The 11,265-nt window shown below is 39.7% G+C and overlaps 1 protein-coding gene across 1 annotated transcript; it reads right to left on the reverse strand.

Annotated features, from left to right (window-relative positions):
• Positions 1-3,145: 3,145 nt before the first annotated feature.
• On the reverse strand, positions 3,146-10,456 carry LOC118267962 (uncharacterized). The gene is made up of 8 exons (XM_050694512.1): positions 10,437-10,456; positions 9,996-10,166; positions 9,261-9,428; positions 7,641-7,858; positions 6,352-6,575; positions 5,733-5,865; positions 3,640-3,751; positions 3,146-3,362 (listed from the first exon to the last, which is right to left on the reverse strand). Exons 1-8 carry the CDS (start codon positions 10,454-10,456, stop codon positions 3,146-3,148), a joined length of 1,263 nt encoding a protein of 420 aa, XP_050550469.1.
• Positions 10,457-11,265: the final 809 nt, after the last annotated feature.

The raw sequence follows: 11,265 nt of genomic DNA on the forward strand, positions 1-11,265 counted from the left end.
AGCGAATTATGTATGTTACTATGTATGTATGTTTTAGTACGTGCAAGAATAGGTATTATAAAAAAAAAAAACAGACAGCTACATAATTACAGTATTGCATATAAAGCACATACATAAATTACTCTCAGTTTTGACAAAAGTTGCTGAAAAATAATTATAATTAAAACACAAAGGCATACGTTAACAGTAATTTACATATTTTATAATTATTATTATAACACAACATACATTTTTAATTTTAATTTTAAAAGATGAGTGTGGGTGAGATCTTTTCCACGAATGCAATTACTCTTAGGGTGCTTTTCCACCAGATATGTGCTCTCAGCTATGCTAGGTATGTTTTTTTATGTATATAGAAAGATGCGTGCTATGGATGGCTTCCCATACGCCTACTATCGATACATCGCATACTCGAGCTGTGCATCTTTCTCGCACAGCTACATAGCACATCTCTGGTGGAAAGGCACCCTTATTGTCAGGTTGAAAACATATTTATGCATTATATATAACAATTTATTATGAACAGACAAATAACTAACGAAATACATCGTTATTATAATAATATTATAATATACATAGACTTCTAAAGAAATAGTTTTTAGTTTATATCATATATTATCATCATATATTATATAGTCACAAACATTGTATAGTAGTTGTAAAATTTAGATATTTCTTATTCTTAATAACTTTTCTACTTATGTTAATAACATTTCTCTAAAGCCAACTACAGAATCAACTTGCACGGTTCTCTCACATCATTCTTTATTTGATTTGTCTGGACTTAAAAGAGACTGAATTTGTTTCGGCATTTCTTCTCAGAGTAGTCCAATAGGAAATGCCGGCCTCATCTAATCATTCTAGCGATTGACGTGTTACATGGCAAGGCGTGGGTCCTGGCCTCGGAGGCTCTCGGGCCTCGATTAATAGGTCTCTATAGCGCATGCTTGGAGAGGGGCCAGTTCCCGCTTCAGTGGAAGACGGGAAAACTGGTCCTCGTGAAGAAGCCGGGGCGCCCTGCGGACTCTCCATCCGCGTACCGGCCCATTGTGCTGCTCGACGAGGTGGGAAAAGTCTTCGAAAGGATAATTTCGAACCGCCTCGTCGCGCACTTGTCCGGATCTGGGCCGGACCTCGCGGATGGCCAGTTCGGCTTCCGCAGAGGGCGCTCCACGGTGGACGCCATCATGCGCGTAAGGGACCTCACGACGGGGACTGCAGTGTCCAGGGGTAAGGTCGTTGTAGCGGTGTCTCTGGACATCGCCAACGCCTTCAACTCCCTACCCTGGAGCTGCATACTGGAGGCACTCCGGTATCACCGGGTTCCTACCTACCTCCGTCATATAATCGAGGCCTACCTGACAGACAGGTATGTCATATACCCCGGTCACCAGGGCGAATGGAAACGGCGAGAGATGTCGCGCGGTGTTCCACAGGGTTCGGTTTTGGGACCGCTCCTGTGGGATATCGGTTACGACTGGGTGCTGCGCACCGACCTCCCGAACGGCGTCGGCGTAATTTGTTACGCCGACGATACGCTAGTGTTAGCGCACGGGAGGTCGCACCAGGCGGCGGCCAACTTAATGGAGAGAGCGGTTGCGACAGTTGTTGACAGGATCCGGCAATTGGGACTCGAGGTGGCGCTCCACAAGTCCGAGGCCATGTGCTTTCATGGCCGCGGGAACGCGCCACCTCCAGGTGGGTCCCAAATAACGGCGGGAGGAGTTTCCATCGGCGTCGAGACGACGATGAAGTATCTAGGACTCGTCCTCGACAGTCGATGGAACTTCGTGGAACACTTCCGACGTTTGGCTCCTAAGTTGGAGCGGACGGGAGCTGCGCTTAAGCGGCTCCTGCCAAACCTCGGGGGGCCAAATGCCTCCTGCCGGAGGTTGTACGCGGGGATCGTGCGGTCCATGGCCCTCTACGGCGCCCCTGTGTGGGCGCCGAACCTGATGCGGCGGCCAGCTCGGGCGCTGCTCACGTCTCAGAGGGTCATGGCCATCCGGGTGATTCGTGGATATCGCACGATCTCCGGGGAGGCGGCGAACCTCCTTGCCGGATTACCGCCGTGGGATTTGGAGGCGAAGGTGCTCGCGCGCGTCTTCAGTTTGCGCGCCGACGCGTGTCGCCGGGGCGAAACTCCACTGCCGCGCCAGATCAGTGCGTGGCGGGACGAGCTCCGGCGCGATCTCATGGCGGAATGGCAGCAACGACTGTCGCAACCGAGGGCTGGGCTCGCTGTCATCGCAGCGGTAAGTCCCCTCTTTGAGGAGTGGCTAGAGAGGCGCCACGGCGTCCTCACCTACCGCCTAACGCAGGTGCTTACCGGACATGGGAGTTTCGGTAGGTTCCTGTTCCTTATTGGGCGGGAGGAAACGCCCGGGTGTCATCACTGCGAGGACCGCCCGGAGGACACAGTAGAACATACAGTGGCGGTGTGCCCTGCGTGGGCTGAGCACCGCCAAGTCCTCAGGGATGTGGTCGGCGACGGCGACCTCTCGCGCCCGGCACTGGTTCAGGCCATGGTGCGGAGCGAGAGGGACTGGGATGCCGTCTCCTCCTTCTGCGAAGCAGTCATGCTAGCTAAGGAGGAGGCGGGGCGCGTGAGAGAACAAACCTCCTCACGCCCCAGCCGTCGCGAAAGACACTCCGGGCGTAGGGGATCGAGACGATCTCCGGCCACCGTAAGTGCGGGCCTGCGGACGGCGAGCAAGGGTAGCTCACCGCCCGAACAGAACCAGACCCGTGCGTGCGGCGCGTCGCGTTCCGCGCGCGCCTCAAAGAGCCATCAGACCACCACAGATGGGGCCCAATTGGGCTGATGCCTGACCCGGAGCTGCGGACTACCTAGCGGGTTTACCGGGGCTCCGGCTCGAAAAGCAGGAGAAGGAACGGGGTGGTTTTTAGTCAGTAAGAGTCTGACACTCCCTCTCGCCTCACCCAAGGCGAGAAAAGTCATTGGATGATTTTCCCCCTCAAAAAAAAAAAAAAAAAAAAAAAAAAAGCGTTTGACGTGTGTGAAAATTGTAATCTTGTAACCAATTTGCAAAAATAAATCTCATTTATCATCTATCAAAAATGGCATCACTGTCTACTGGCTTTCAGACATAAAAGAAGTGCCATAACGAGACCTTCCTTGGCTTTACTCCACGTAAGGCCAAACAGCATATCTCTTATAGTGAATTCTTTCTACGACAAGTATCAAGAATGATATGACGTAACTACACGCGAGTATAGTAATAGGTATTGATATTTGCTGCATAGATATTTGTATGAGGTGGCTTTTCGTGCACTTAGGCTCTTCAAACTCGGTTGATACTATCCGCTGTAGTATTCCGGATTCTTTTATGCGCAGCGTGCTGGAAGAAAAAGATAGATGTATTTTTTTGTCGAAAAGAACACAGTTATGTAAATCCGCTTCACTGATTTTGGTCTTTATCACATTGAACGCCGTGGTGGTCACCGACCGACGTTAGCGGAGGATTTGCCTTCAACAGTTTTCTATTGGCAGTCAAAGACTTATTGTATTTTTTAGCACATGATAGGATTTTGGGTCAACCACCTGGACAAGTCAAGACGGAAAAGATTTACAGTTTTTAATACCAATGGAGTATAAAAACTTATGGAACGACTTACCCAATTTTAAATTGTTCCTTGTATGCAAAGTCTTTCGAAGCACGGAAGTACTTTTTGATTCCAGAAAAAATGTCGACTGAGACCAACTTGCAAATGTCATCGTTGTCGTATGCTGAAAGTAATAACTTCTATACATATAATAAAATCGTAGAAAGGTGCTGTCTGTACATTGAAAATAAAAATAAAAAAAATAGCAGGGGTTATTGTTATGTCGATGTCGAACCCAAAAATGTAATTAACTTTTTTTTGTCTGTTTGTCTGTTTGTCTGTTTGTCTGTTTGTCTGTTTGTCTGTTCGTCTGTGCGCGCTAATCTCAGAAACGGCTGATCCGAGTTGGATGCGGTTTTCACGAATATAATGTGGGATGCTTAAATTTACATTTAGTGTTTGTTTCATGTCAATCGGTTCATAAATAAAAAAGTTATGTCAAATTAAAGAATCACGTCGAACATTCTATGCTTATACCATTAATCTCCGCAACTATTTGACGGATTTGGTTGAAATTTGGTACAGATATAGTTTAGAACCTTAGAAAGGACATAGATATATTTTTATTTCAAAAATCAAAAAATAAAAATAAGAAATAAATTATTTATAAATAATTCTATGTCGATCGTTACACGACTTCGGTTCATGTTATTTTTTTAATTTATCGAAAAAAATTAAATAAATAGTAAAAAGGTATGAAAAAAATAATATCAATATAATAAAACATTTAGTACAAAGAAAATGCTCTAACGGAGTATAGATAATTCTATGTCGATCGTTACACGACTTCGGTTCATGTTATTGTTTTAATTCATCGAAAAAAGTAAATAAATAGTAAAAAGGTATGAAAAAAATAATATCAATATAATTAAACTTTTAGTACAAAGAAAATGCCCGAACGGAGTATAAATAAATAATCCAAGTTGTCTTTATCCTCGATAGATGGCGTTGGGATCGAAATAGATCGCGCTATGGTTTCGTTACATTCATTTGGTTGGGTATCGGCCGAGCGCTTCGGTACTATCGTAGAAAAAGTGTATTATCAGTCGTATGATTATTTGTCTGTAGTGGTCCTGCTGTTTCGTATATTCTAAATTGGTTTCGTTGTATTTGTCAATTAATAAGTTTATTTGTTGGGTTTTCCTGGTTTTTTGGTTAAACTATTTAACGTAGGTTTAGTTTGATATCGATTATTAGTAGTTACTGTAGTTAGTTTTTTTAATAAAATTGTAAGTCTAATTTTTTTTTTAATTAGATTAGATTTAAGTCGTTTCTTTTAAATTATTTAGTTTAAGCTTGGTTATTATAGCATAGAGGATAGGTTGTAATATAGTTTCTTTTTTAATTGTTATAAATTCGTAATTCGTAGCTTTCTTTAGTTTTAAGTTAGTTTAAGTCCGTTTTTAAACTATTTTTTCAATGCCCTAAGTGAGTATACATCTATTAAATTCAAACGCAGAGCTCATTATGTTGATTTTTGAAGAGTTCCCTGGAATATCTTCTACATCTCATTTTTGAAGAGATCCCGCGAGATCGGGAACTATGTGGTTAAAACCAAAAATTTGCCGGAAGTCACTATTCCACGCGAACGAAGTCGCGGGCAATTTTTTAATAAAATTGTAAGTCTAATTTATTAATTAATTAGATAGATTAGATTTAAGTCGTTTCTTTTAAATTATTTAGTTTAAGCTTGGTTATTATAGCATAGAGGATAGGTTGTAATATAATTTCTTTTTTAAATGTTATAAATTCGTAATTCGTAGCTTTCTTTAGTTTTAAGTTAGTTTTTATCTTAAGTTCGGAAAGATTATAATATTTCTTTAGTTTAAGTCCGTTTTTAAACAATTTTTTCAATGCCCTAAGTGAGTATACATCTATTAAATTCAAACGCAGAGCTCATTATGTTGATTTTTGAAGAGTTCCCTGGAATATCTTCTACGTCTCATTTTTGAAGAGATTCCGCGAGATTGGGAACTATGTGGCTAAAACCAAAAATTTGCCGGAAGTCACTATTCCACGCGAACGAAGTCGCGGGCAAAAGCTATCATTAATAAATGAAGTAAATGATTATTTTACCATCATTATGTCCCGTTGTCCCTACTTACCCCTTTTCATATACGGGTATATGGTAGTATAGTCAGAGAGTAAAGCGACGCGCCCCGTCTTCACCTCCTCCAGTCCTTTGATGACCGTCACCACTCGCATTGCCATCAACCTGTCGAATATCGCTCCGTAGTTCTGGACGTACATATGAGACTATAATTAATCATAATTTTCACACGTTACTACTTTTAATATTAGTTAAAAATTAACAAATCAAAGTGCCATTGAAATATAGCTTCTTAGAATTTTTAAGATTTTTTTTATATGCAGTTCGCAAAAGATTATGTGGATGGTTGATATGATATTTTGTTGCTGTTGAGAAGTGGGAGTGCCTACTTAATATGTGTACTTCAATATATGGAGGAGCTCTCAAACTATGTATGTATAATAAAGGCCAGCCATTCTCAAATTGGAGCATAGAGCTACTGGATGCAAGTTGCTTCCAACCGGCTTATCTGGAAATCATTGGGGAAGACCTATGTCGTCTACTGCTGAAGTAGACGTCTTATGGCTGATATGATGATTTCCAATAGACTATTTAAAATTTTACCTTGCCTTTTTCTATCAGAATATAATGAAAAATATATCACTACTTTGAAATAACCTAGTAAGTAGAAATACGAGAAAAATACTTACACGTTCCACAATAGACCTCATCATATAGTCGACAATAACACGCATGTATTCAGTAGCGACGAGTGTCTCCAGATTAATTTCATTATCTGTATCGTTCACCAAGTTGGAGAGCAGGTTAGAAGTATAAAACGTATACACGATGTAGGTGAACACAAAGAAGATGAAGTAGGCAATTCTTCTTGATGGCAACCTTGTGTCTATTGGCGGTACTGTGGAAGAATAATAGAAGAATCAAAGCTGGTTTAAATATCCAAACAAACGAATTTATCCGGAGCTGCGAATACCATAAAAGGCTACCAGGGCTCCGGCGCAAACTAGAAGAAGGAATAGGGTGATGTTTAGTCAGTAAGAGACTGACACTACCTCTCGTCTCACCCAAGGCGGGAGAAGTCATTGGATGATTTTCTTCCTCAAAAGAAAGCAAACGAAATTATGCATCCATTATGTTTTTTTTTTATGAGATAGGAAGGCAATCGAGTAGGTTAGCTAGGAGTTGCAGGTCGTTACCAGCCTTTTGGATAGGGGATTGAATACAGAAGAATAAAAGGATCTTGGTTTAAATGGGCAAGCAAATGTAAACTTTACATTCATTGGTTTATGAAATCAGTGATTTAGAATTAAATAAGACTTCAATATTCAATGAAGCCAAATGAACATAGATAGATATTTTTGTTGATTGACCGATTTTGTAATTGAATTAGTTTTAATAAATAATATTGAACGCTATTTTTGAGGATAGTCGTGATCACTGGGCCCCGATGAAATCTAGAGACACAAATAAAGTTTTGAAAACTATTATTATTATAAATTCTTAAGGATCATTCACGCTACACCGTATCGTGACCGAGCCGGCTCCGGCCGGTCTAAAATACCCACCGACATTTCAACGCCGGACGCCGGTCAGTGCACGTCCGGGACACGGTCAGTCATGAATTGCTTCATACAAAAAGTACACCACCTGATATAAACCGGTGCGTGCCGTGCTCCAGTCGTGTCCCATGCAGCGTCCGGCTGAGGCACGGCACAGCGCGGTTTAAACCAGAATATTATTTATCAGTAATAACTGACTGATAGACTGCCTCGTCGGTCCAATGGTCGCAAGTGCGACTGCCGAACAAGAGGTCTTGGTTTCGATTCCCGGGTCCCCTATTACATAGGACTTATACCACAAATTGTATAGCGACATTACGTACCGCGTAATGTGCTCATCTACCTACCCCTTCGGAAACAAAAGGCGTGACGTTTTGTGTGTGTGTAAATTTATAATTACTTACTATGCTGACAGTATCCACCAATGATCACCAGGGATTCATACACGAAGCTGCAGTGCCACCCACCGACCACGCTGAACTCCCATCGTTTGAGCATGTAGAAGATGATGCTGGTGAGAAAAGCCATGGCATACAGGCAGTTCCATACAGGCCGGGCAAACGGCTTGCTGTAGAATGTGGTGAAGAATTTCTGGTCCCTACGACTTAGAAGGAAGCCAAAACTGCAAAATAAAATAATTGTAAAAGTTGAGTTAAAAAGCTAAAAGTTAAAGAGTTAAAAAGCATTATAAAAACCTTATAGTATAATGTATAACAGTTTCACTGGATCGGATATGTCTAATACATTGTTCTTGTTAGTTTACACAGAACTGTTTCTCCATTATCCTCGTACTAATATTAAACTGTATTAAGGTGGAACAGTTCTGTTGTCATCGGTTACGGTAAGGCACATTTGCTAAATTAGTGGATTCAGATGTTAATCACTAAGCTCTTGTTTCGCTCTTTACTTTCTGCTGGGTCTAATAATTCTGATATTTTCAATAGTTAAGTGATTTTTTTGTTAGGACGCAAACAACTGCCAGATCACCTGATGATGAGTAATCAGCATTAATTATAGACACCCGCAACAGCAAAGGAGTTATCAAGTGCGTTACAAAGCAATTTTTTGATCACACAATATTGAAAAAAAAAACGATCAACGATAGATTCAATAGGAATTTATCATTTGGATATCGATAAGCCTACAAATATTCCACTTCAAAAGATCAAATCTCTTTAAGCCTCTTTGTAAAGCACAATTCAAGTATTTTACAAAAATAATTTTCTAACAGAAAGCATTTTATGTCTTAGTAAAATCTTGGCAATAAAAAATGTAGCTTCATGCTCATTTAGCGGCAATCCCTAAGGACAGAGATTCTGTTTCTGAAATTATAGTAGTCTTTGTCTTTTAATATGAGACTAGAGAGGCTTAAGTTTTATTTGGATATATTTTAGAGACTATAAAAAGATGAACATAATTATGTTTATAATTTGTCTGATACATTTTTCCAATCAATAATGTGGAAGAGTCAGGCTTCTGCACTAATGGGTCGGCTCGACCGAAGTGATACCACAACCTCGCAGAAAACCGACTTGAAACAATGGTTGCGTTTCTTTGTGTAAGTGAGGTTACCAGAGGCTCAATTACCTCCCCAATCTTCACAATCCCCGTCTCCTCAACACGCTTTAAATTATTCCTAACCCTCAAAATAGCGACAACGCACTTGTAACGCATCTGGTGTTTTGGGTGTCCATGGGCAGCAGCGACTGCTTACGATGAGGTGATCCGTCTCCTCGTTTACCAGCATATTTTACGTCAAAGGTTTTAGTACCGAAACCGAATCATGTTTAGCTTTTCAATTCTTATTTTAACTAATAAATTCTAAAATGATCTTGTTTATGACGTTTCCACATATAAATATAATGAATCGGTATAATATACTTATACGGAATTCGGAATCAGTAAAGCACTGAAAATACAATGTTTAACAAAAAAATACCGTTATAAAAAAACCAGTTATTGTGTGGTTTTATCATAAGAATTTACAACTAAAGAAAACTTGAAATTAATAAATAGATACGAACCGCCAAGTATTAATAGCAAGTACCGGGTAGGAGTCCTTCAAAAACTCAGTACTTAGACTCATGGATCTGGTGTAGACATCAGCTTTGGTACTTATTTGATAGGACATATTCCTTAGTGAAGGACTTAATGTCAAATTCCAAACTGGATTCTCGAAAACGTAGGTGACACTGAAAGAAAAGACGATCTAAACCTTAATATGAGTTTGCTTTACGTTGATCGAAAATGAAACGAGAGTGCGTTCAATGCTCTGATTGGTTGGTTTATTCGCATCGGCCAATCAAAGTGCCGAACGCGCTCTCGTTTCGTTTTCGTTCAACGTAATGCAAACTCGTACTAAGGGTATTGTTGTTTTATTTCGTTAATCCTGCCTGTTGTGTGTCGTAGTTGGTCGTTTATCAGCTATGTAGCCACAATTGACTTCTGGATTGGCCAAATTGTTATAGGAGCTTTTTAACTGACTCAAAAGAAGAGGTTATCAGTTTGCCTCAATTATCTCACGTTTGGAACCGTTGTTGATGCAGTTTTCGGCATAGTATTTGTTAGACTTGTGATAAGCATTTAAGGCTACTTCCTGACTTAAGAAGAATGGAGAAAGCGAATAAAAGTGAAGACGGCAAAGGCCTTTTAAAAACCAGAACAAAGTCGCTAATATTTTAATATTCTGACTGTTAATTTCTTTCAAAATAAGCGGACTTTCTTACATTAGTATTGTGCTTTAATATTAGTATACTTACTTGAATTTATACATATTCTGTAAAAGGCAGAGTATGGTGCAGCCGATGGCAGTCTGCCGCCATATTGGATCGTAGATGAAGTGTTTCTCCGTGTAGTCCAAGTGTTCCTGAATGGACTCGCACTCAAACAGTGTTCCCACTTTGATGGTCACGTTATTCATCATTTTTTGGCTGAAACCAGAAAAAAAGAAATTATATTAAAAATATACATATATTTATTAATATCCAAAGGCTCATTTAGTTCGATCAAAAAAGAACTGAGTAAGTTCTTCTTTTTCATAGGACGTAATACTATACTAACGAACGAGCAAATAGCTTTACTAGGGGACGGACTGACAAAATTCAACATTAAATAATTCTTTATTGCCTTTAAAAAATGCCTTATTGTAATATTTTCTTTTCTAGATACCTATGTATATTTTATATAAATCAATTACTCACCCAAGGGCAGGGGAAGTCATTGAATCCCCTTCGTATGTATCGGCAAAACTCGAGATCTTAGGAATTTGTAGAAGTCCAGGGAAGGTTTAAAAAGTGAGAACAAAATGTTTGAGATGGTACGAAATGTGCCGGGTCAGCTTGTAAAAGATATAATACCTACTGAAGGTCTGGTCAATCTATTGTCAAAATTTTAAATGATTTTTATAGTTACGCGTTATATCGTGTTACAAGCAAGCCTTTTTGTCCTGCCAAACCCTTGCCTGACTAATGACCTCCTTTACTTTTAGTGCTTCTATCAAACTTCTAAACTTTAAAATGAATTTAACATCTAAATGGCCATATTGTTCAATTTTCCTTCGTTCTAACTTCACTCTTGTATCCATTGAATTATTTATATTTGAAACTTCTATTTAATTTTAACATTAATTTGATTTACGATAGTCAAGTCTTATTTGCGTTTATAATTCATTACTTATAATAAAAGTGCTTCGTTAGTTAAGCTAAGTTCATGGAATTTGAAACCTTGCTGTTAAATTAAAACTATTGTGCGTAAAAACTTTTTGCTTGACAAGGCTAGATAAATTGATATGTTACTTGCTTCTTCTAAGAAATGTGATTCTCAGAAGTTGGGGAGAAAATTAGCAGTTATTCACGTGTATCTATGAAACTATTCTAGAATCTACATAGTCTATTACCTAAAGACTGATTCCTAAGAATTCGCTGGAAGTTTCATTCGTTTATTAGGCTAACTCCTAACTTAGGTACATGTGATAAAACTTAATATGGTTCTTCGAGTATCTAGGGAACGAATTTCTTATCAGATAATATA

Source organism: Spodoptera frugiperda, chromosome 6, assembly GCF_023101765.2.
Source record: "Spodoptera frugiperda isolate SF20-4 chromosome 6, AGI-APGP_CSIRO_Sfru_2.0, whole genome shotgun sequence".
Classification (NCBI taxonomy): domain Eukaryota; kingdom Metazoa; phylum Arthropoda; class Insecta; order Lepidoptera; family Noctuidae; genus Spodoptera; species Spodoptera frugiperda.